Source organism: Gossypium hirsutum, chromosome D07 (assembly GCF_007990345.1).
Source record: "Gossypium hirsutum isolate 1008001.06 chromosome D07, Gossypium_hirsutum_v2.1, whole genome shotgun sequence".
In the NCBI taxonomy this organism is placed as follows: domain Eukaryota; kingdom Viridiplantae; phylum Streptophyta; class Magnoliopsida; order Malvales; family Malvaceae; genus Gossypium; species Gossypium hirsutum.
Window position 1 is genome coordinate 12,114,344 of NC_053443.1, and position 27,332 is coordinate 12,141,675.

Below are 27,332 nucleotides of genomic sequence, written 5' to 3' on the forward strand. Positions count from 1 at the left end.
CGGAGAAGGGGCGGATTACCTTTGTAACATACGTTTCGAACAGTGGGCACAAGCATACGACGGAGGCCTACGATATGGCCATATGACGTCGAACCTGGTAGAATGCATAAATTATGTTCTTAAAAGAACGTGTCATCTACCGATAACATCGGTTGTGCGAGAGACATTTCCGTTTGGCGGCGCTATTTCCAAAGCGAGCAGCAACTTATGCAGGCCAGATGCAGGGTGGCCATATATGGTGCAGTAAGGTAGTTCAAGAAATTAACAAGGCGAAGGCGAATGCAAACATCATGCACACAGTGTGTCACAATTGAGATAATTTATGGTTTCGCGTGACAGAGTTTGACAGACCGCACCAAGGTGTTGTTGGCTGGCAATATCGTGTACACTTGCGAAACAGGACTTGTGATTGTGGGAAGTTTGATACACTTCGTTATCCATGCGCTCATGTTATTGCAGCTTGTCAGAAACTCCGCCTAGATCCAATGAGTTATGTGGACAAAGTGTACAAATTAGAAAACATGTACAACGTATGGAGACACATTTTCCCACCGGTCCCAGATGAACGTAAGTGGCCGCCCGTATCTCTTGCTCCTTTTAAGTTGTTACCGGATAGAGAATTGCGTCGCAAAACAAAGGGTCGACCTTGCTCCACTAGAATACGGAACAATATGGATATCCGAGAAACAGCCATTCAACAGAAGTTGTGCGGATGGTGTAGGAACCCAGGCCATACAAGTCGATCATGCCCTAATCGCAATAGTTGAATGTAATTTTAGAAAAAAAATTATATTTTATTCAATAATTAATTGATAATTGTATTAATTGTTAGTAAAATTATCAAATTAGTTTAATTTCTTAATTGTTAGTACCAGTCAAAACATTTTACCAAATCTAACATTATGTAAAATTATGTAAAATTATTAAGTCCAAAAATTGTGTTAATGGTTAGTAAAATTATCAAATTATGTAAAATTAGGTTAGGGTTAAGGTTTTTAATTAAATTAGGTTAGGGTTTAGGGTTTTTAATTAAATTAGGTTATGGTTAGGGTTTTTAATTAAATTAGGTTAGGGTTAGGATTTTTAATTAAATTAGGTTAGGGTTAGGGTTTTTAATTAAATTAGGTTTAGGGTTTTTAATTAAATTAGGTTAGGGTTAGGGTTTTTAATTAAATTAGGGTTTTTATTACATCAAATAGAACTTCTATTTTATTATATCAAATAATATCAAAATAACTCGAAAAAATTTCTATGCCTATTATATCAAATAAACTTCTATTTTATTACATCAAATAATATCAAAATAACTCGAAAAAATTTCTATGCGTATTACATCAAATAAACTTCTATTTTATTACATCAAATAATAAATTTAAATACGGCAATCAATGTCTATGCCCGGGGGATTCGGTTCCACATGGCGGTCGTCGACGGTTGCGCGCTAGATTCCTCCTTCCTCTAGCTTTCGGCAGCGGTTGTTCTTCCTCCGGTGGTGATTGTGGTTCTTCTGGTTCGGCATCTGGTTGTCGGACTTAGGACGATGATCCACCTTCAAAGAATAGTGTATGTGGAGGTGTTTACATCATGAACGTCGACGGTGTTTGAAAGCCATACGTTGGTGGCGATTGGTAAAAAGGAGAGCTCCCCGACGGCCCCCTTGCGATCCCTCTTACGCCGCTAGCCTAGATATCAGTGGTCCGCTCGGTATAACAGGAAATGAAGCTGAACCGGGTATTTGGCTCTAACCTGCCATAGGATTCGGAAAAGGATACATGTAAGGGTTAGGGTACATATAAGGGCTAGGGAACACACCTGGCATTATAGGGAAAGGCGGTTGCGTAGGTATCATCTGTTGAATTGCTGCGTCAGGTGACTGCGTCAGGTGACTGCGTCGGTGCTCTCGTTGGGGACGGTGATTGCATGGCCGCTGATGATGAGCCGAGTGACTGTCTGGGCCTCGTTGAGGGGCTGTCTTCGTAGTCTTATCGTCTTGGATTTAGAGGCCCGCTCCTTTCCCTTCCGACACGTATTTGCCGCTGCCTCTCCTCTGGCGTAAGTAAATACGGCTTGCCATGGATCCTAAACCATGGCATGTATTCTAGAACGCAAGCTAACTCCGAAACGATGATTTGTTCCCGAGTAGGTAGATATTCATGCCGATTTTCCCACATTTCAGTGTACTCGGACCAGTATCTAGGCCAATCCGTACCTAATAGCCGAAGGTCGATTTTGTGGTGATCGTCAAACACCTCATCGTCAAACACCTCAGGGTTCGTAGGAATCGGTTATCTACATCCAAACTGTCGTAGCACTCTGTCTGTCTGGTGGGGCTCCACGGTTGCATAGTTGATCAACACCACTTTCGCGTGCCAAGCGTTCGGATTTTGTAAAAACTCTTCTGGGATTACTACCCGAATTGCCGGATCCTCGTATGGTGTCCATTGAAACTATATGAACATGATAGAAATATTAGTTATGTACATAATACTAAATACTAAATACTAAATATCAATCGACTAGTAAATGTATGGAAATATCTATTTGTAATAATACTTACTTCTGTTTCCGACCGTTGCTCCAATAGAAGCCGTATATCTTCAAGTTCAGACGGTAATCCACGATAACTTGCCGGATGGTTCCACCTAATTAAATAAAATTTTAGCATACTTTTATTTTTTTTAAATCTACATAATAATTCCAAAATGTAATATAAAATTTACCTCGTTACGAGTGAGAATGTATATGGGTGGTTCACTCGAGGACGTAGAAATGGAAAGCGAAACCGTGCCCATGATTGCAGTAGTGACAGGCAACCTCCGATGTTTTCTCTTCTCGGTCGCGTCGCCCCGCACATCTCCCGATATAATGTTGCCAAGACGGCAGGCCCCCAACTAAATTCACCGGCTCCTCTAAAATCAACAAGTTTTAGCATCCACCTTAGATGTACACGGCTCCATGACGTGTCGGGCATCAGATAACCTCCAATTATTTGAAGAATGTATGATCGAGCATATCGGATTCTTTCAATTTCGGTTGAATTTTCATTTAGATCGGGGAAGGTGGCACGTAACCAGCCCATCTCGACCTTACCTCCATCTATTTTATCCGGAATAGCACCCAATTGCAGATGGACATCTTCTAGAGTGATAGTGCACTCTCCACATGGAAGATGGAATGTGTGCGTCTCGGGTCTCCACCTCTCGATCAATGCACTGATCAGTTTCGGGTCCAACTTGCATCCCTGGCCTACAGTCGCCACGTGCCAAAAACCCGCTTCCCGCAGGTAGTTTTCTACTAACGGTGATGGAGGAGCATGCATATTCCGGATATTACATTCCAATAACCGATCTTCAGACTTTTATAACAAATAATAAATTAATAATTATCTAAAAATACATAAATAAAAAATCTTAAATAATATTTAAAAATTAAATTTAATACTTACCATTTTCATTTGCTCCACCGATATGTGATTCCTATCAAGACGAATCAATGATCCGGCCATTGCTGAAAATATAAAAAAATTTAAAATTATTTTTAAAAAATATAAAAAAATTTAAATTATTTTAAAAAATGAAATTGAGGGGAAATTGAAATTAAATATGGATTTGAGAGAATTTTGGAAGGAAATTGAGAGGAAATTGAAATTAAATATGGGTTTGAGAGAATTTTGGAAGGAAATTGAGAGGATTAGAGAGGAAATATTAGATAGGATTTGTTTGTGAAAAAAAAAGGGGTGGGGGTATTTATAGTTTTTTTTTCTACCGTTGAGGGGGCAACCGTTGGGGTACTGTTCACGCGCGGAGGACATCGCGTCCACGTCAGCAGGTCGCGCTGACGTGGACGCGATGTCCTGACACGTACCCTGATATCGCGCTGACGTGAACGCGATTTCCCGGAAAATGGACCATTCCGGTAAATAATAAAAAAACAGCCCATTTCAATAAATTTAAAAAAAAAACAGCTTTTATTGGTAATTTCCCCAAAGAAATATTCTGAAGTTATGAGTGTTAGTGTTGCTTTATATTTCTTTATAAATTATAACAATAAAATTAAATATATGATTTTTTTTTAATAATTTTTATAATTTATTCAAGTTTACAACTTTCTTCCAACAATTTCCCTTAGTCCAAAAGGAATATCCAAAAGCAAATGTAAAGCAAAGCATCTGTCTTTTTCTCACCCAATTTTCTTCCTAAACAAACAGAAAATATATTACATAATCCTGGGGTCTACCTTGGGGCCATCTCTATACCAGCAACCACAAACCCTTCAAACAACACAACCCAAAATCTTCCACGATTGATCAATAATGAACGAGGAGTAAACTTTCCTTTTCATCACCTTTCCTTTTCATTATTTCATCGTAAACTTCCATTTTTTTTAATCCTTTTTAGGAACTTCAACACTGTAAATTCATTTGTTTTCCAGGTCCAACCAGCAGCACCACCAAAGGGACCACCGAAACGACGGCAACCCCGCGGTCCAGTCCAGAAGGCTAACGTCCACAGCCTCTTCTTCTTCGTCATCATCAAAAACAAGCGTCCACGTTACAGCCTTAGACGGTCTAGTCAACGTCAATTCCCTCTTCACCGTAGCTGTCTTCGTCGGCCTTTCTTTGACAACCCCAGGTCAACACAGTCTCGAGAACCGAGCACCATGCGACGCCGGCGTCGATGTCGCGAAAAAGCTCTTGGTCTTCGAAGTTGTCTCTTTCAGCTTCTTCCTTTTCTCGTCGTTGGTGGCGCAAGGACTGAAACTGGCCATCAATTTGTTGAACAGTAAAGACGTCGACGAAGCGTTCAGGGCGCACATTAACCTTAAAGTTTTGAGGTTCGGGATGATGGGCTCCGCTGTCGGGTCCGTCATGGGGTGTTTGTTTTTGATGCTGTCGATGGTGAATGTGATTGAGATACGGTTGGGGCTGTTGTCTTGTGGGAGCAAATCTTCGGTTCATGCGGCGGCGGCGCTGGTTGTGCTGGTTTCTTTGGCTCTGCTGGTTTATATTTCCACGGCGGTTTACGCTTTCTTGCATTGAAATAATCGAAAAAAGGTCGCCAATATTAAAGGATTAATTTCACAATAAGTCCTTAAACTATGATTGGGATTTTAAATTGAGATTAAACTTTAAAATGTTTTAGCTCATTTCTTAAAATAACATAATCATATGAACGATGTCATTTTATATTAAGTATTTGATGGAATAATATTTAAAATATATAAATCTATTTTTTCTACCAGAAAAAATTATAGGCTTTAGTCAAGAGAAAAACTCTCAACCTTTTTCAAAAAAAATAATTAAATATTTTTTTCACTCAATTGTGTATTTAAACTTTTAAAATACATCAAAAAGACTCTTAAATTTTTTAAAAAAAAAATAATAAAGCCCTTGCTTTTATTTCACTTAATTGAGTACTTGAACGGTTAAAATGCATCAAAAAGGTCATTTGACCGTTAAAATTAATTACCCCTAATTTTTTTCAGTTAAAGTAACCAAGTGTTACAACCACAGCGTGACATGTGACAAAAATGATAAAAAAATAAAAATTATAAGAGTTATTAAATTTTATTCAAAAAATATTTAAAATTTATTAAAAATTAGAAAATTGTTATAGAAATTGTAAAAAATTTATAAAAAAACTGTAAATCTTATAAAAATAGTAAAAAATTATATATAAATATATATAAAAATTTTATAAGGTAGTAAGAAAATTATAAAAAATATATAAAATTCGTAAAAAAAATTTAAACAAATTATCGTATCAAAAGAAGTATTTTATCATTTTTATTTTTTATCATTTTTCACCACATGTTACGTTGTATTGCAATACGTTATGGGTTTAACTGGAGAAAACCTAGAGGTCGTTAACTTTAAGGATCAACGGTTAAAGTTAATGGTTAAATGACCTTTTTGATATACTTTATAGTTTTTTATGATTTTTATAAAATTTTAAAATTTTTTATAATATTTTACGATTTTTATAATTTTTTAATTTTTAATAAATTTTTAATATTTTTATTAAAATTTAATAATTTAATATGTTTTATTGCTTATTATTTTTGCAATTTTTTTGCCACATGTCTAGCCGTGGTTGTGACATGGGTGGTTTTAATTGGAAAAAAAAATTAAGAGTAGTTAACTTTAACAGTCAACTGTTAAAGTCAACAGTCAAAGGGCCTTCTTTATAACTTTTGACAGTTCAAGTGCCCAATTGAGTGTAAAAAAAAGGCAGGGCCTTAATTGTTTTTTTTTAAGTTCCTGTGCCTTTTTTGTATTTTAAAAGTTTAAGTATCCAATTGAATGCAAAAAAAAAGAGACTTAATTACTTTTTTTGAAAAATTTTGAGGATTTTTTATACCCTTAAGCAGAAAATATATATCTATTATTAAAAAACACATGGATAAAATTTTAAACATGCGAATTTTTCACGGAAATAACTTGTTAATTTTTTTAATATGTTAGAATCAAATTGTCCATATAAAAAATACAAATATATTTAAAAATTAATCCACGTGCTTAAATAGTTCCATGTCAAATTTGACTTGGCATCCAACTTATAATAAACTTATATTTAGGCTTGATATGATATTAGTATTTCAAGAATCTTACAATTTACAATTATAAAAATTAATTATTATAAATTTTAAACTAAATAAGTAACATAAATTAACTTACCCGCATATAATTTGCATAGGTATAGCTTGAACTTGAACGCTCATAATCTCAAAACTTTATTAGAGATAATATTTGATATACCCATCATTAATTAGAAAAGTATTTAAAAATTAAGAAACTTTCTAATAAATACTTAAATTTTTATTTAAACATAATTATAATTCTCCCTTTTATCATTGTAAGCAATTGATTAAATGAGTTTAAACTTTAAAATAATTTACAAATTTCTCAAAATTCATAATCATATAAACTAAATTTAAACTGCGTAAAAAAAATCATGCTTTCAATTGAATTGCGCCAATAGTAATAAAGAACCAAAAAAAGGACCACCTTTTAGGACCCTAAGTTAAAACTTTAGTATTGTTATTAAGAGATGAATATGAGACATTATAATTAATTTTAATTACATAAGTCCTTCCAACTTTTTAATATTTTGCTCATTAATGATTTGACAAATTGTGCTGCATTGATGCTATTCACTGGTAATACTTTTAAATTTTAATTAAAATATTTTAAAATTAAAAAATCAATTTAGAATAAGTATGCAATTAATCCTATTATATAAATGGAAGGTCACTTTTTATTTTATATTTTTTAATATTAATGGGTCTAATAATGAATTTAGTATTATTTATTATTTTAAAATTTAACCTCTCTAGCTTTTTTATATTATTATTAGTAAAGTGATAGCTTGAAGTTTAAAACAAATTAAGACACGGCACAAAAACAATATAAAAACTTGATAATTGATTTTTGTAAATATATTTTGTATTAAAAGTGTCTAAATATAAATATAACACATTTTGACATGATAAAATAATTCATTTAGTCAGCAATTTTTTCATTCTAAATTTCGAAAAATGTTGATGTGACATTAAATTATTGAAAAAACGATATAATTCTCAATTTCATTTTGACATACTTTTAACTGTTCAATTTCCTTTACAGTCAAATTACTCTTAAAAAATTACTTTTACAATGGTACAAGATTTTCAGGGCAACAACATTGTATCTTACTTTCCTGCCCATAAAATTTTCTTGCCAACCAAACAAAATCTCTGATCTACCATTTGCCATTGATGGTTGATTCACCAAATTTTATGGAGTTTGCCTGCTTACCTAAATGAATGTCCAATTAAAGCAATGATTAACATAATGAATACCATTTTACTCGAACCGGAAATCGATGTTGCACCGGAAAAATTAACTCTCTGTGCCTGATCCCTGCAGAACATAGAAAAGTAGAGAGATTAACAGCAATCAAGAAAATATATATATATATAGCTGCATTGCTTTGATATCTTACTTCTGTAATGACGACAGGATACCGCAGTATATAGAATTTTCCGGCAACAGAACCTCAGATTGGTCAACCTCGGGATTTACGACGCTTACATAGGTTTCTTGTCCTAGATACCATGAATCGAGATTTTGCGCTCGGAGATTCCAAATGCCTGCATTGTCAAGAGAAACTAGAATTGCCGTCCAGGCTCCGGGAAAGACCTGCAACCGGGTATCATGTTAGAAGCCATTGTTCATACATGAGATCAGATTATATTTTGTGCCCTCTACTTAAAAAATAAATAAATTAGTCCTAGTATGTCAAATTAAAAAGCACACTATTCCTACTGTAAAAAAATTTATCCATTTCTACTATTAAAACCTAGTCATTGTACATCAGGATAAAGTCGTGTAACTGTCTGGTTACTCCGTCAATCACGCCAATTTTTAGCCATAAAAATGAATAAAATTTTTAACAAGAAAAAATCGATTTGCTCTTGATCTGATATACAGAGATTAGTTTGCCTTTTTCTTAGTAAAAAAGACAAAATACAATCCGACTTCTAGTACAGGAGACTTCATAGTACTTTTACCAAGATTTTAAACATATGAGTTCCATCAAGTTTGGAACAGCTTCGTACGAAAGCATTTGCGAATGAGATCACGAGGCAGGGATATATACCTGTGTGGTAGAACGTGCAACGCCATCCCATTTGTTGTACGTGCTTCGGCTGTTCTCCGTCCACATTCCAAAATCCATACTAAAATAAGTAATGGAAAATTGTCAAGTTCGTGTATCCTGGCATCCATTGATAAAGAAAGTAAGATATCGAAAGCTAAAAGCTTACCCGACAACAAAGAATGCGTAGCCATCCAGATGGTAGCTTTGAACTGTGGTGTCATTATTCTGAAAGATTATTTCCATAAAACCTTTAAAAGTGCCATTAATCACAGATGTATCAAGTTTCGGCGGTCTGTTCATCAGTTTATTTGGAAAATCAAGTTTGTAGACCCCGGGAATCTTGAACTGCTGAGCAAGCTTTAAAGGTGTTGAAGGTGGTAAATACGAAATACCATTAAGGGTCGTACGCTGTTTTCCATCTACAAGCTCCACAGGCCTGTTGAGGATCACGTACACATCTGTCACGGTAATATCGCCGTACTTGAAAGATCCTTGTGGGTTCGGACGAGCAGCACCAGCCGAGACATTCCACCTATAAATGCACTGAACGGTTTAAATGAAAACCGTTCAATCCTTATAGCAGCTAAAATAAAAAGATGCAGAAACGAACTATAACCTTATTGATCGTGCTTGATTCATTGAGAAATAAGCATCATAATCATTAAGACTAGGAAGAGGACCCGAAGCAGGTCCCTGAGAGTTAGAGTAGTGCAAGATAGCGACTCCATTAACTTTGGACCAGTCGGATGAATTAACAAACCGAGGACTGGCTATGATGTAATAATCAGTGCTAGCGTTCTGATCCATGGTAACCAAGAACGAGTACGATTGGCCCACATGAATATCCATATTTGAGTAGTTTTGCTGAACTGTGTACGATCCTTCAGTCTCGACGAGAAGTAGGTTATGGTTTTGAATTCTGAAATTTAAGCTAGTTGAAATTCCGACGTTGTGAACCCTAAAGCGATACGTTTTTCCTGTTTCAGATTAAATATAAAAGATCTAGCTATTACAGTAGGCACCAGGAAAAGAAAACCGATGGTCTAACGGCAAAAAACTGAGCATTTATGTACCTGGTTCGACATTTATGATCTGGTAAACAATCCCGTTTTTAACAAGCGTTGGATCATAGCGATATGGACCATATCCATTAATAAGAATACCATCCGGAACACCAAGGTCAACTCCATTCTCGACATCTTTCCTTAATCCCTGTTTTTTCACACAAGAAACAATTTAGTACCCGATCAGCTGACAGACACTACAAGCATTGAGAAAAGAATAAATAAATTATTTGCCGACCTTATGACTCTTAGTATACCAGTCACTAATAAAGATAGTAATATCACCATCGGGCATCCCAAAGGGTAACGGAATGACTGCTCGGTTGTTTATGATGATTCCTCCATAGCCGCCTGCAGCTCTTTGGAAGTTTAAAGAGGGGAAGTAAAAGAAACTCCCTATCTGATCTTTGACTTGAAACTCATACGTCCAGTTCCAACCAGCAGGAATCGGACAATTAGTCCCAGAAACACCATCTTGCCAAGAATTTTTCCTATGTTGTATACCATTCCTACATTACAATAAGCAATTTACAAATATTAAGACAGATATTACCCTTTTCGATATTGATCTCTTTTATTCAATCCTTCATACCATGTAAACAGAAGTGGCTCGTCAAGATCGTTCTTCACATTGACAAGTACGTTCCAATTTGTAGTGACGTTGAGGATCGGTCCAGGAAACTGTCCATTGATCCCAATCACCTGGAATAATGGCATTACATATATATAGGTCATAACTCGTGACATGATTCGAGGTCCTGAACAGGCAAGACTCAGAAGACTAACATGCCGGTTCTGACAATAACTATCGAAAACTGAGATTTCTTTCACCGTATAGGACCGGTTATATCAAAGATTAGAAGCAGAAAAGTGTTAACAAGTTCAAATGTATAACTATCGCAAAATGCCATGCATTTGAAAACCAAAGTATTAGAAACAAAAAGGTGAAATACACAATATCAACCTCCATATTTACTTGGTAAAGTATCATAGAGCCCCTTGTATTAAGAGCTAGAGTGCATTTTGCCCCCTCAACTAAAAAAATGGGCAATTTAATCCATGTACATTAGATCAAAGAGCAAACTGATCCCTCTGTTAAAATTTTCATCCATTTCTATTGTTAAAAATTGGTCCATGTATGTCAGAATGAGGCATACGTGTAACTGTTTGGTTATTTTGTCCAATTTTTAAAAGTGAAAATGGATGAAATTTTTAACAAAAATGACCAGTTAGCTTTTTAATCTAATGCACAGGGACTAATTTATCCATTTTTTAAGTAAAGGGGGCAAAATGCAACCTGACTCTTGGTACATGGGCCTCCATGGTACTTTTACCTATTTACTACCATCAATTTGGGAGATAAAAATTAGAATCAACATACTAAACATTCTTAAAAAATGATTTTTTTCTTTAGAATTGCATATAAAGTCCAGCAACTCTTACCAAAATTAAATAACTGGATAGCAATAAGTTGTAAGAACTCCACTAAGGGGTAAATTTACCATGGAGGCCCTTTTACTAGGAGTTAGATTACATTTTGCCCCCTCTAATACAAAAATGGACAAATTAATCCCTATATATTATATCAAAGAGCAAACTAATCCTTTCAATTAAAATTTTTATCCATTTCTAATGTTAAAAACTAGGGTGACTAATGAAATAACCAGAAAGTTACACATGTCATGCTCTGTATACCCCATGTCGATGTACAATGACTAGTTATTAATAGTGAAAATTGATGAAAATTTTCATAGAATGGTGAGTTTGTTTTTTTGATCTATCGTATAGAAACTAATTTACTATTTTTTTAGTACAAACAGCAAAATATAATCCGACTTCTAGTAGAAGGCATCCATGTTACTTTTACCTATGCTAAAGCCACTAATGATATTTATTTATCTAATGTCAGTAAATTGGCATAATTGGTGTAGACAAAAGCTACAATTAATGGAATCCGATTGCCTTTTAAAAGACTTCCAAAACAATTATTTGGCATTATCTAAAATATGATTCTAGAGATGATTTTCTTGCTATAATTTAACCATATACCCAATAATTTCACTCCTAAGAATTAACACTAAATCGAAAACTAATTAAAGAAAAAAAATCACACTGTAACTTATTAATTAAGCAGAGAAAAACTGGAATCTGCAGACAATTCAACATACATTTTTTTAATCCAAAATCTTAAACGCCCATTAAGCTAAACATAATTCCCACAAAGGCCAATTGTTTTAAACAAGTACCCAAATTCAATTCAAAAAGCAAAATCAAAGCTGCAAAAGAAGAGAAAAAGAACCTGTTGTTTATCACCAAGAGGAGAAGTTGTGATATAAGAAACAGTCCAATCATAGAACACATAAGGGTCACCTGCAAAAGAACTCACCACAAACAAGAAGAAGAAGAAAGAAACCTGTAAATCTGGTGACCCAGATACCATTAGATCTCTCTATTTGCACCCCCGAAAAAAGAGCTTTTTAGGGTATATCTTATCTTCTTTGCTATAAAGACAAAGAAAAAACAATGGGTTTTTTTTTCTAGGAAACGGTGAGCTGTAGTAAGGGTTAACCGAGTTATTCAGTGAGTTCGAGGGTGCTGATTTTGAGCACATGGGAAAGTGGCACTGGCAAAGAGGCCATCTTTAAGGCGCCAATTTGTTTTATTTTTCTGGCTTTGGGTCCCATTGTTTTTTCTTCTTTTTCCCTTTACAAACTGACCCACCATGAATTTAAGCAATGCAGTGTATAATGTTTCAATTATGGAGTAATAAAGAGACAAAAATAAAAGGGATTTTGATGCTAAATTCTTTTTACCGACAAATTTTGGAGCTTTCTTTTCAATGGCAACTTAAATTTTGCATGGGTAAAATTTTATTACTAGTCACATAAATTTTTTATAAAAAATTATAAAATATCACTCAATTATTTAATTTTAATTTTTTATCATCAGCTAGCTAACTGTGATAATATTCAAAATTAACATAATAACAATTTTAACGCTCAACATTTATAAATTTAGTTTTGACTTTAAAAAATTTAACCTTCAATATTTACATATTGTGTATTTTTTTTTTTACAATTTTTCTTTTTAGGTGATAAATTTAAATTTTCAATTTTTTAGGTGTTAGGGTGAAATAGAACTACAAAAAAGATTGAATTACACAATGTGTAAATATTAAGGGTTAAAATTGTTATTATATTAATTTTAGAAACGATAAAAAAACAAAATTAAATAATTAAATTATAATTTTATAATTTTTTAGAGTAATCGAAAAGTAAATGGAATCACTATTAGCGTAATCTATCTTTTTGTGTTCACATGAAAGAGATAGGCGAATCTGGATTTCACTTGCCAACAATAATTCAAAGTATCTTGTCATCTTCTTTATAGTTTTGAATCTATTGGTATTAAGTTATTCACCAAGTAGCGTTGTTTGTACAATTGAGTGCTTTTTTTCAGAGTTTCTACTTTTTTCTAACACCATGGTTGATTGATCCCAATGGGATTCTTCCATTTTTTTTTTTATTCTGGTGGTAAAAAGCTTCTCTTTTTTAGTCCAAAATTCATTGAATTTTTTGAGTAAATTATTAGTAAATTAACGTTTTGATCATTCAACTTTAAAAAGTTATAAAATGACTACTGAACAATTCGAAAGTTTTCATTTAAATTACTGAACTATTCAAAAACTTTTATTTAAGTTACTGAATTATTAAGGCTTTTTCAAAAAAAAAATTGGCTAGCAAGCTCTAATGACAATTCAACGATCAATACAGTGAATCAATACCTATCGACAAGTAGAAGAAAATGTCTTAGATCTAAGTCGATCTGATAACTAGCGTTGGAGACCGAAGAAGAAAGTTATTTGAATTTTGGTCCACAAATTTGTGATGTTTAAAATTGTTTCATGAAAAAATTGAATTGTATAAGAAAAAGGGAAGAAGAGTTTTTTATTGGTGCAGACAGTGCAAACAGAATAGTAGCGATTTTAACATCCCAATGACTTAAACCAAAACTTTTGAATAGTTCAGTGATCATTTTGTAACTTTTTAAAATTGAGTGGCCAAAACGTAAACTTACTAATAAATTAATGACTTGAGTATAATTTACCCATTTTTTGGGTTAATTTAATCAAATGTCTTTACAAATAATTTTCAAATTTTAAAGTAATCTCTAACCTTAAATGCACATATTATTAAATTAAGTTTCAATATGATTATACATAAATTATTAAAATAAATTCCCTAGGAATAACTTATATTAGGATCATCCTAAAAAGTATAAGTTTTAGGCACTAATAAAATTTCACCACATCATTAAATGTAAAGACATGAAATTATTATTATACTTCCATCCATCTACAGCTCTATTTTTAAAAATAAAAATAAAAACATAAGTAATTAAAATTAAAAAAATCAAATAACATAGAAACTTTAAAATTTACACAATTCTTGTTACTGAAGATTCAATGCAATATATTTTTTTTACTTTTAAAAAATGTATAATATGAAATAGAAAAAAATTTGAAATGAAAAAAGGAAAAAATCCAGTGTCTAGAAACTACTTTTTTTTTAATTTAGTTGCACAAAAATAAAAAATATTAAAAAAACAAAATGATTAAAAATTATAAAAGAAGAAAAGATATTTGTTTATAGTTTAAAAAAATTAATTATTTCAAATAATTTAATTAAAGTTAAATTAAGTTGAAGAAGATAATAAATATAGATAGACGTATAATAATAATTTCATGCTTTTAGAATTTAATGATAGGGTGAAATTTCATTAACGTCTATAATCTGTATTTTTTAGGGTAACCTTTCGAAAAAATGAAATGCATGTATTCTATTAAAATTCATTGAAATTTCAATTCTAAATTTATTGTACATAAAATCTGGTAATTTGGGCAGGGTCTAAAACTATTCCTAATTTAATAATATATATATTAAGTCAAGGCTTGTTTTTTAATTAACTCAACTTGGGCATCAATCTGTTTCACTGTTTAAAAATTAATTTATTAAAAATATATTTTATAAATAAATTTAAATTTTAAAAATATTTTTTCTATTAAATTGAATTTCAAATAAATTTATTTGAAACATATTTTTTTTTAATTCAAATTCCGCACGAATCGAATTGACCCCATCTATAGGCATATCTAGTAAGATCTTTAGTGAGGCCTACTCAAATGGCATTTTCAACTAAGCCAATGGACCATCATTATTTCGCCCCTACATTACCCCCCCCCGCGCTTTCTATCAGTATTATGTAGATTCTATCTTTGCTAATTGACCCACACTTTGAAATGGACACCACCAAAATGTTTGGCTTGCTTTTCATTTCTTGTAAAAAATAATTATTCTGCAGATTTAATAAATTATTTTTCTTAACACGGATTATAACGGTAGTTAGAATGAAAATAAACAGCGTAAAAAATAAAAGAAAAATATAATTGATACAACCAATCTTTATTAATGCAGTTTAGACACAACAGTCTTATGTTTATAGAGTCTCGCCCAATGAATGGTATTGTTCAACAATCATCTAGATCACTTATTAGTTTAAGCCCAATCTACTCTTACACAAAGAAGTAATTGCAGCCCCAATACCGATCCCAATTATTACAAATCACTCACCTAAATACCTTACAATACAACAATAAACTCTCCAAAAAATATCTAAAAAAGTATCACAAAATAACCACAATAAAACACAAAAAAAAACTGTAGACAAAGACACTCTAAAACTTCTCTTGATGTGTGGCACAAAACATAGGCCTCTTCAAGTGGTCAAGCAATAGTGTTTTGATAGGCTTTAAACTCTTATTTAAAATATGAAATTATCATGAATATTTATCACATAAAAGTCTTCATAAATCAGTCTTCCAACTACTCCAAAATTCTGTTGAATAAATATGATATTTATCTCTAAAAATTAACATTTTAATAATAAAACTTTCATGTTTATCCAATCAACTCAAGCAATTCGGTTGGGAGTCTTAGTGCCCTAGTCAACCCATGCTTCTAGTTTTGTCAAATATGTCACATTCAAATGGATTGAACTCAGCACAAACGAAACCTATTCAAGGCCCAAGTCGATGACCCAAGTAGAGAAACATCTTTATTATAACATGACATAAAACAAGCAACAACAACTTTTCCAACAATCTCCCATTGGCATTTTTGACAAAACCATGCGGCAAATGATTAGCCCACAATCCAAACAAGTCACATAGCAAGGGAATTAAAATATGTCTCCCCTTAAGAGGTAGAACCACGCTTGATCACACACTTCCTTTATCATTATGCTTGCTCATCTCATCATCAATTAAGCATGCACCAAGGTCATAAATATTTAGTAAAATCATCATATTTTTTTAAAAAAAAATCAACATCATCTCTCCCGTTGACAAAGTGAAATGTAGCAACCATAACCAAGAACAAAGCATTTCATTTATTGCTACTACATTCTCTCCCTTTTTGGAAAATATGCCAAAAGTGTAACGAAAAGTGAAATCAAAATAGACAAAATCCCCAAATGAGCATCATTACTCCCCATTTACTTTATTCATCCCCTATCAACTTCCATCATGTTGTTTAGAGGGGATGAGATCGAATGCTACCTTATTAACAAGAGAAGTGGTGGCTTATAGAACAACAATAATTTTTTCCACGAAACCTAGATGGTGTTTCTTCAATCCTTGATAAATATTTAACATCGTCATCATGAGTTGCAACCTCATGTTTCACACGAGCATCAATCAAATATTGATCTTCATTACTCAAATGTGCTCTTGAGGGTCTCGATGTCGTGAGACCCATCCTTGGTGTCGCGATATCACTAAAGTTGACCTCAATTTTATTCACTTCAATACCTTTAGGGATATCACGACTTCTATGGCCCCGTGTCACAATACTCACTTTGAATGATGATTTCCTTGAGCTCAAGCCATTATCGACTTCCTACACCAACTCAATCATATCATTAGGTCCCCATTACGCCATTTGGCTAATTTGGGTTTCAAAAGGGCATAAAACTAATAAAAAACATTTATTAATAACAAAAGATAAAAATAAAAAAAGTAAAGAAAAGAAACCTAAATTGCTCAAGAATAAGCTCTTTTAGTTTAATGAGGAGCCTAGTTTGATGTATCAAATTACAGGAAATCACAGAGCAACTACAATTAAATTATATTCGATTTAAATTCATTAAACATTCAAATATAAGTAAAACATGTATATAATACAATACATAATCATTTTCGGGTTTTATACGAGCTTACGAAAGCTCTATTGTTAACCCAAGGTCTAATTAGGACCAAATTGTAAATATTACAAAACTTGAGTTGACATCGCGACTTCGAGATTTCCTTGTCACAACATGACTCTCTAACTAGAGTTCATTGTGATGTCGAGGTTGTATTGTCACCGCGAGAGCCTTAAGCTTATTCTCGTTACAACGTTGGGATACGTCATCGCAACATATGGCCTTTGTTATCCACAACCTTAAACTTTGTACTTGAACCTTACCAAAAGCTTTATCAACCTTATAACCATTAATCCTAGGTCCCAATTTAGCCATTCACCATAAAAGCAAAGCTAATATATAACGTTTAACCATTAACACATCTTATAAGCATGAACATTAATGGATTCACTTGATCACAAAATATATATACAACCTTGACTACTTGAGACATTTAACAAATGTTTCTAGGTACATGCCACAAACTAAAACGAAAACAAACTATACACATTTTGCTAAGTCAAAATTGGTGGTATGGATGTTGACTTCAATTCTCGAGGCTTTAAGGGATACCTAAACCTATACACAAAAAAATAAATCATATGCTAACTGTAACGCCTCTCGCCTGACCCTATCACTGCATCCGAGCTACAGGATACTACATTTATTACTAGAGCAACTACAGTCAAATCACAACAAAATAATCATTTGCACATGCAATTAAATGTCAAACATATTCATTTCAAGTTAAATAATCAATTTCAAGTCTTAATCGGGCTTACAAAAGCCCTTTTGTCAACCCGAGCACGAAATAGGACCAAATTGAAAAGTTATTAAAGTTTAGGAACGATGTCGTAACATTATCTATTCCACGTCATGAGGTCACTTATAACACCCCGTTAACTAACTCGATCGTCGAGTCAAACTTACAAGGTGTCACATTCGTTGCTGAAGTAATTACTGTCAAATTTCATTCGTTTATAATCATTTTAGGTTGGGTTTGGATGGGCGGTTGGGTGTGATGCGGTGTGTTTAATTTACTTTTTGTCTCACGCTAAAATATCTAATCTCACCGCCAACGCTATTTTTACACTAACCGCAGGTAAATGCACTGTCCATCCAAACAATGCCTTAAACAATAAAATGTACTAATGCAAGTGTATAAAATGATTCATAATTATTTTCAAGTCTTGTATGAATTTACGAAAGCTCTTTTACTAACTCGAAATTGAAATAAAACCAAATTTGAAAATTTTGGGTTGACGTCACGATGCCAGGTATTCCTTATCATAACGCAACTCACTGCCTTGTCACGTTCTGACAACGAAGTCTATCATCGCAACGTGACTCTCTGTTTGGTGCTCATCATGACCTTGAGCAATGGCATCACCTCCTAGAATTTTGTTTAATGTTAGTTGTAATGACAGTTACAATGAAAATGGGCAGCGTGAAAAATAAGGGCAAAAAAGAATTGACACAACCAATCTTTGTTAGCACAGTTCAGACACAACAATCCTACGTCTGTAAAGCCTAACCAAATGAATGACTTTATTCAACAATCGTCCGGGTCACCTATTGGCTTAAGTCTAATCTACCATTACACAAAAAAATAATAATAATTGCAGCCTCAATATTGACCCCAATTGTTACAAATCACTCACCTAAATACCTCACAATACAACCAATAAACTCTCTGAATAATACTTAAAAGGGTGTAAAAAAACCACAAGATAACATAACAAAGTTGTCGACAAAGGCACTCCAAAATTTCTCTCGATGTGTGGCACAAAATAGCCTATTTATAGGCCTCTTCAAGTGGCCAATCAATAATGTTTTGATAGGCTTTAAACTCCTATTTAAAAGCTGGAATTATCTCATTAATTATCTTGAGTATTTATCACATAAAAGTCCTCATAAAGTAGTCTTTCAACTGTTCAAAAACTCTCTTGAATAAATCTGATATTTATCTCTAAAAAGTAGCATTTTAATAATAAGACTTTCATGTTTATCCAATCACCTCAAGCAATTTGATAGGAAGTTTTAGCACCATAATCGACTCATACTTTTAGTTTTGTCAAATATGCTACATTCAAGTGGATCGAACTCAGTACAAATGAAACTTATTTAAGATCCAAATTGATAATCAAGTAGAGAAATAATTTCATTATAACAAAACATGGAACCTGTAGAACCCAAATTTTGGCCCAGGCCCACATAAACAAAAAAAATATAAAATCAAACCAAAATAAATAAAGTCCAATTAATGTCCAAATTACAAAAACCCAATACCAGGCCCAAACTATTAACCCATTAGCCTAATACCCAAACAGCCTAACTAAACCCAACTAAACCCTAGCCCAAAAAAATAAAAAAGAAAAAAAACCCTAAGCAGAGAAAAACAGCAGCCGCCGCCTCCAGCACAACTCCAGCCCGCACGACTCGGAACCAGCCTCTGTGCGCGCCGCCTTCCCCGCACGTGCGGCCATGTTGTACCTGCAACAGGACTAGGAGAGTCTAACAAAAACACAAACAGTGTAAAAGTAGAAAAAATAGGAAATTTCGGGCTATAAAAAGGCCCCGAATCTATGTATTTTGGGGGACACGAATGAATCAAAAGAGATTAGAAAGAAATCAGTTCAAATATCGGGCATTCTCAAAGGTGTTTATTCTATTTTTTCGGCTTATTTATTATTTACTGTTTTTTCCTTTTTTTTCTTTTAAAAAAATAAACTGTAAATCAAAAGGGCAAAGGTCGTACCTTTTTTGCAAAAGAGGTGCCGATTCCAATGAAAATCTGTGTTTTTGGAGTCCGGGAGTCAAAAAAACAAAAAAATGAGTTTTTGATTTTTTCGGCCACCTGTACAGCAGCGCCGTCGCCGACGACCGGCGGCAGCCACGATGGTCCGGCGCCGGAGCCATGGCCGAATCCTGGGGAGAGGGAGAGAATTTGAAAGAAAATTTTTGAAGGTTTTTAAAAACAAAGGCTGAAATGAAAATATAAAAAAAATTGGGCTTAAATACACACATCAAAACGGCGTCGTTTTGAGTTTTAAGTTCAGAGGGCAAAACGACGCCGTTTTGGCCCTTATTCCCCTCCGGCTCGCATGGTGACCTGACTCGGGTAGGATCCGCGTGTTTTCTATTAGTGAGTTATTTGCATTTTAAGTCATTCCCCATTTTCAATCTGTTTCAATTTAGCCCTTTTCACACTTTTTCCTTTATTTTTAATTTGGACCTCATATTTTTCCAGATTTTCAGTTTAGTCCCTGACGCGCTGATCCCCTGGGGAAGTGACGCGTGTCCGACAAAATGGTTTATTGCCCCTTTGGCCCTTGTTTCTTCGCGTGTGTTACTAATATCCTATTTTGATTTTATCTTTAAATTTACTACGAATTTTGCTTCAAATTTTATTCTTATTTCAATGTGGTCCTTTGACTAATTTTACTTTATTATTTACCTATTAATTTGTCTACTGCCCCTATTTTTCAGTTAATTTTTTTTCTATTATTATTCTTTTCTATTTTTTATAAATCTTAATATTTCTTTTATTAACTTATTTTTATTTCTTTTATAATCCTTAAATATTGTCATATGTATACTTTATTTCTGTATTTATTATATTATTTTTACAATATTATTGTTATCATCATTATCATTTTTTTACTGTTTTATTTAATATTTCATTTAATATTTCATTTATTTATTTTCTACTTTTAGTTTTAAATCTATCTGATATTAGGTTTTTTTTTCATTTGGTTTATTGGTTGATTTATTTTTCATTTCCTATTGAAGTTTTTGCCATGTTAGTTGATTCCATGATTAATTTATTTGCCCTTTTTTAAAAGTATTTTCAAATTTAAAATTTATTGTTATGGTTATTGTTGTTGCTATTCATTGTTATTACTTATTTTATTCTTTTTGATAATATTAGCATTAGAATGATGTTTGTTATGTAATCATTGTTGTTGTACATGCTATGAACTATTTATTAAATACATTCGTATTACAGCCATTGGTCGATTTAATATTTTATTCGTGTGATATTTCAAGTATCGTATCAATTTCGACCCAAACGCATATTTTTCAAAAAATAAAATACTTCGTATTTCAAAATTCGGAAAGATCGTATCCTAACTTACGGGGTCTCAATTTTTTTGATAATTCTAGATATATGACCCTTTTTTTGAAAAAAAACATATTTTTTTAAAAATTTGACTTTGTAATCGGAAAAGGAACGTGTTCCAACTTACGGGATATGATTCCTTTTCTAAAACTAAGGTAATCAAAATTTCTAAAAATAAATAAATTTTTTGTGTTTATTCTCGTGTCGGGATTAAAGGAATTGTGTCCTAACTCACGGGATATAATTCTTTTTCTCGATTAATATGAAATATACCCTTCCTTAAATTTTTGGGTGATTTTAAAATGATCATATTTTTAAATTTCTTTTCGAATTTTCAATCATTCGACCCTAAGACATTAAATAATTAATTTGGTACCAATTTTGGGCGTTACGAGGGTGCTAATCCTTCCTCGTACATAACCGACTCCCGAACTCGTTTTTCTAAAACTCGTAGACCAAATTCATTTTTTAGGTGATCCAATCACACTTCAATAAAAGATTTGTGGTAACTCCAATTTATTTTTAAGTCGACAACTAATTTTTGTTTTCGAAAAGTGGTTTCGACAACTTGGCGACTCCACTGGGGACTGGTTAGAGAGTCGAGCCGTAAATTGATTAATTTTTGTCTTTCGGTCAAGAAATCAAAATTTGTTTTAAAATCACGATTCCCCCTTATGCATTATTTTCATGATTTTGATCATTATATGTTTGTTTGGTTGGTCCAAATATGTTAATGTGTATTTGCATTTTGCATTGCATAGGTTGGTCAATTTTACCCCTCTAAGTGGGAGTGAGAAACTAGTCCTTCTTGAGGTTTTCACTTCTGTGCAGGATAGTGGACCGCTTTCGGGATACATCCGTACCTATGTCTTCGTGAGATTTTCATCTCCATGCAGCCATAGGGAAATGTATTCCCCTAAACTGAACTCGGTCCATATGAGCCTATAATGGGCGAGGATCAAGGAATCTGCTGGTTCAGGTACCTTTACTCTAGAAGCCAAACCTCATATAGTGAACCTTAGGAACTCACCCTAGGTAGAACTACACTGAACCCTAGTAGATACCTGAATAGGTGTCTTATTATTTCTTAATTGTATTGGATTCTACGTTTATACCTGATACTAACTTGTTGTGTTTTGTTTTGGATGCATGGCATTTTGACTGCATGGCATTTCATCATAGAAATGAGGTGTTGATTCACGTTTGGTTGCTAAATAGAGAGCTTGTCATGAAAAACGGATTTCTTGATAAAGTGAAAGTCAATACGGTTGTCCGAATATAGTCCAAGAAAACGTGATGCGAGAAGTGTAACAAGAGGAGTATACGACCTTGCTGCGTTGCCTGAAGATTCAAGTTAGCAAAGATTATTCAAGAGTCGTCAAACATCCCAACCTTTTTAAAGAAGCTAATGAGTATGAGTGAGAAATGAGTTACGACCTAGATCAAACAAAAATGAGCTAAAATTCGTAAAATGCATCTTAATACCCGAATGATCGATGTCTTCACTTGGAGTACGAGGGTGAAGCCGTATATATCCGCTTTATGTAAAGAGATTTGTTTTCTAGTGAAGTTGTTCTAGTAAAGGATTGAACCAGAATCAACGTCTCTTTTTGCATTCATTTCATGCATTTGCATTACATTACATCATATGCATTAAAGACTATTAAAAGATCTTAATTGATTAAAATCATTCCTCAGTTAACCTGGAAACCAACCAACCAACCAAACACCGTTACAGTACCTGAGCAAAGTCAGGAGGCATAGACCAAAGATTGGAAAGAATAGAACAAATGCAAATACAGATGCTAGAGCAATTGACCAAATTTCAACAAGATATGAAAGATCAGATGCTAGAATTCCAAAGAAATGTGATAAACCAATTAACCCAGTTATTGGCTAGAGGGTTAGAAAGAGAGCAAAGCCCAGTGGTCCACTTTAGGGAGGATAATGAAGACCCTGTTTATCCCTCAGGTTTTACTCCGATAAGTGTCAAGGTCCAGCCAAATGGGCGTCCACAGAAGGTACTCTTTACTATCAGATCCCAACAATAGCAGACTGGTACATGCCTAGGATCCAATCTGGGGAACAATTTAGCTAATCCTGTTGCTATTGATAATCCAGCAGAAATAAAACAGGCGAGGGTAGAGTACCCAGATACTATAAAAGCCTTAAGGAAGAAGGGGAATAATGAAGGCAGATATAACAAGGGCCACTCAAAACCAATCACTATGGGCCGGGCAAATACAGAAACCACCAACCATCAGAGTCCTTTAAAGCGAGAATCTTACATAAAGACAAATACAGAAATGCCTCGGTTCGCGCCTGTACCGATGTCATATAGCGAGCTATATCGGAGTCTATTCAATGCACATGTGGTCTCCTTTCTACTTGAAACTCATGCAGCCCCCATTTCCTAAAGGATACGACGCAAACGCCTAGTGCGAATATCATGCAGGAATCACGGAGCATTCGATAGAAAACTGCATCGCTTTCAAAAAGCTAGTTGAAAGGCTCATCAATAAGGGTATCGTCAAGTTCGATGACTCATCTAATCTGCTACCCAATCATGTTGATAATGGGGTAAATGTGAGGGCAAGAAGGGGATTAGTTATTTCTGATTCAGCAGGAAATCGTGGAAAGGCAAGGAACCATTGTGAGTTCCATCACGAGAAGGGCACGAGACCTAAGAGTGAGTGGAATTCAGGACCTTGGTTCAGGGCAGGATGGACGACAAAGAGATGGAGTTTTGTGAGGAAATTAAAGAAGAGAGAAATACACACACAATGTTGGGAAATGTTCACATAAATGTCATATATAAAGACACACTTGAAAAGAGACCTTGTTAGATATCCACCTTTATAAACTTGGGAGTGTTCTAAATAATCGGATTGTAGAAGAAATCTCTTTAGCATCTAGAGCTTACTCAGAGTAATGTTCAGAACACACTTGTTGCTTTTAGCCTAGAGGCAATAAGAATTCTTTTATGAAATAGGCTCATATCTGAACTAGAGGTGCTCATGGGCCGGGCGGCCCGGCCCGGCCCGATGGCCCGCCCGAAATATGGGAGGGTTTGGGTAAAAATATAGGCCCGAAATATGGGCTTGGGCAAAAAAACGAGGCCCGTTTAGAAAATGGGCCGAGCCTCGGGCACCACTTTTTCGGCCCGAGCCCGGCCCGATATAATAAATATATTTATTTTTTTAATTTTAAAATATTTTTTACATACTTTTTTAATTTTTTTAAATTTTAAAATATTTTTAAAATACTTTATTTAATTTTAAAATATTTTTAAAATACTTTTTTTAATTTTTTTAATTTTAAAATATTTTTAAAATACTTTTTTAAATTTTTTAAAAATTTTAAAATAAAAATAGGCCAGGCCGGGCCGAGCCGGGCCGGTCCCGGGCTTATGATTTTTTTCCCGGGCCGGACCTGGGCAAAATCTTAGGCCCATATTTCAGGTCGGGCCGAAATTTTTTATGGGCCCGGCCCATGAGCACCTCTAATCTAAACGTCGTTATTCTAATAAAATACATCTTTACATTTATTTTTGAGCCAATATTCTTTCATTCTTTTCGAATAATTGTTCTTTCATTCTTTTGGATTTTCTTCCACGTCATTCTTTTATTCATTCCTAATCATATTGTACAAATCATTATTTATAAATTCATACATTCTTTTGTATATTCTTTGGTACTTATTATAGGTCCCCAAATATCAATGACATGAGTGACACTGTTACAGACTCAGAATTTCCTTTTGAGCGAGGCATGTGTTTAGGGGGATCTCGTGACTTTGAAAATGACATAGATTGTAGCTTATCTCCGGACTTGTTGAAGATGGTAGAGCAGGAAGGAAATTTTACGTCCTGAGGAGACAATAGAGATTGTGACCTTAAGGGAACGTGCATAACAGAAGAGGCAAAACAAGACCTTGAGTTCAAGGATGTCTTCGCATGGTCATAATAAGATATGCCCGGGTTAAACACTGATATTGTAATCTGAACAACAACACGATATCAGAAATTTATAGTATGTTCAAGATTAACATCATGAACGATGCAGTGAAAATTCTTTACCGGGACAACGCATTTCTCTTTGACTTATCATAGCTTTGCCCATTGAAGTCGAGTTGTCATCTCTCTGTATTTTTTATTGGATTTTACCCTAATTGAATAGGAAGATCCAAAGTTTTTCAAAAACAAATCTCGCCTAGAAAGCTCTATGAAAGAAGCCTGATACCAAATAAGATTATTCGCATACAAAATGAGAGTGGATGGGAAAGATCTTGTATGAAAGATTTCATTTGGAAAAGCATTGATTCTAATCGAAAAAGATAACAAGGACTTGCATAATCCTATGAGTTTCAAAAAAAATAAAAAAACAAAAAAATGAAAATGATGGAAAAAGAAAAGAAAAGGAAAAAAAAGAAAAGGAAAGGAAAAAGAAAAAGAAAAGAAAAGGATAGGCCAAGGCGAAAACCCGCAAAGGGCGCTTTGTGACCAAAGGTGGATTTGAGTTGAAAACTAGAAAAGGGCAACTCAAATTTTAAGCAAAATGGAGCCTGGACGTCATCATCATCGAAGGCTTCTAATGGGCATTGCTTCATTTTTTACTTCATTAAATGGGTAGAGGCTGCTTCATACGACAATGTCATCATATGTCAATATAGAATTCCAAAGAAGATGGTATTGGAAAATGCGTTGAACTTGAAAGATAGTACAATAGTTGAGATCTGTAATCAATTCAAAATCAGACACCACGATTCATCACTGTATCACCCAGAAATGGATATTAAGAAGATTGCGAAAAAATGATTGAGACTTACAGGGGCTGGCATGAGAAATTACCATTTTCCCTCCTTGATTATCGAACATCAATCAGGACTTCCACCAGGGCAACGCCTTTCTCCTTGGTTTATGGTATGGAGGCAGTGTTACCCATCGAACTTGAAATCCCTTCTCTCTGAGTGTTGGCTGAGCTAAAGTTAGATAAAGTAGAATGGGTCCAGTCTTGATACGATCAGTTGAACTTAATAGAGGGAAAAAGGCTAAAAGCTATCCAACACGGTCAGATGTATCAAAGACGAAAGATGCGGGCCTACAACAAAAAGGTTCGTCCAAGGGAATTCCATGAGGGGAGCCTCGTATTGAAAAGATCATTCTTATACAAAAGGATTTTAGAAGGAAATGGATGCCAAATTGGGAAGTTCCATATGTTGTAAAAAAGGCCTTTTTTCGGAAGAGCTTTAATCTTGAGTGAGATAGATGGCAAAAACTTGTCAAACCCTGTAAACTCAGATGCAGTCAAGAGGTACTTTACCTAAAAGGAGAAGGGATCAAGGTGAAAACTCGGAAAGGGCGCTTTGAGTCCTTTAAAAAAAAGAGAAAATGAGAGGCCAAGGTGAAAACCAGCAAAGGGCGCCTTGAGACCAAAGGGGATTTGAGTTGAAAACCCAAAAAGGGCGGCTCAAATTTTGATCAGAAGGAGACATAAGGTGATTAGAGCAACGTAAAATTTTGATGGCATGTGGTGATCTTGCTATGCCTGAATTAACAGAAAATGGGGTATGCGACGTTTGGGGCATCGACAGAGTACTGTAGATCTCCTAAACACATGTCTTCAGAAAGTTTGTACAAAGAAGCTCAAGCTGCGATATCTGGGGCACCTAGTCTTCGTACTATTTATATTAAACTTGTTGTCCCTGAAATACTTTATTCTTTGCTATTCTTAGAATACTTTATTCTTTTCAAGATACTTGTTCTCAATCAGTTCCTTTTTTATTTATTATTTTTTATATACATCCTTCTCGATAATTTATTCATTTTGAGCTATGCTCCAGATCAATTTTATTTTTATCCAGTGTTATAGTTTTTTGCAAGCATGTTGCATTAGAATAATGATTAACGGACTAATAAAACTTTCACAATGGAAGTTTTGCATATTACTCTAGAAGTTTCTAAATAATACAGTAATCTGAAACAAGACTATTGTTTAGAATACACCAAGCTTAAATGTTGAAATATCTAAGAAGGAAAATTCTAAATTGAAAATATCCTTTCAGATATCCCTTCAGATTTTGTTGTCAAAAGTATTGATTGAACAAAATGACAAGATGTCATATGGTGATAAAGCTTCAATCACCAAGCAATAAAAAGGGGTTTCCTTGGAGAAGAGAATTATTCATGTATAGGCATTTGGTTTGACACATTAGGAACGGTGTAAAGGACCAAAGAGTTTCACATTCTATATCCTTGAATTGGTATAG

The 27,332-nt window shown here is 33.9% G+C and overlaps 2 protein-coding genes across 2 annotated transcripts; one reads left to right on the top strand and one right to left on the bottom strand.

Moving 5' to 3' along the window:
- Nucleotides 1–4,112: 4,112 nt before the first annotated feature.
- Nucleotides 4,113–5,226, top strand: LOC107954002 (uncharacterized). Its single transcript, XM_016889451.2, has 2 exons — nt 4,113–4,323; nt 4,432–5,226. The coding sequence occupies exons 1-2, from the start codon at nt 4,313–4,315 to the stop codon at nt 5,036–5,038; spliced, it is 618 nt and encodes a 205-aa protein (XP_016744940.1). The 5' UTR covers nt 4,113–4,312; the 3' UTR covers nt 5,039–5,226.
- A 2,346-nt stretch (nt 5,227–7,572) lies between these two features.
- LOC107954001 (monocopper oxidase-like protein SKU5) lies at nt 7,573–12,437 on the bottom strand. Its single transcript, XM_041097490.1, has 9 exons — nt 12,003–12,437; nt 10,296–10,405; nt 9,942–10,212; nt 9,713–9,851; nt 9,256–9,616; nt 8,806–9,171; nt 8,640–8,718; nt 7,983–8,179; nt 7,573–7,900 (listed from the first exon to the last, which is right to left on the bottom strand). Exons 1-9 carry the CDS (start codon nt 12,141–12,143, stop codon nt 7,792–7,794), a joined length of 1,773 nt encoding a protein of 590 aa, XP_040953424.1. The 5' UTR covers nt 12,144–12,437; the 3' UTR covers nt 7,573–7,791.
- Between the last annotated feature and the right edge of the window lie 14,895 nt (nt 12,438–27,332).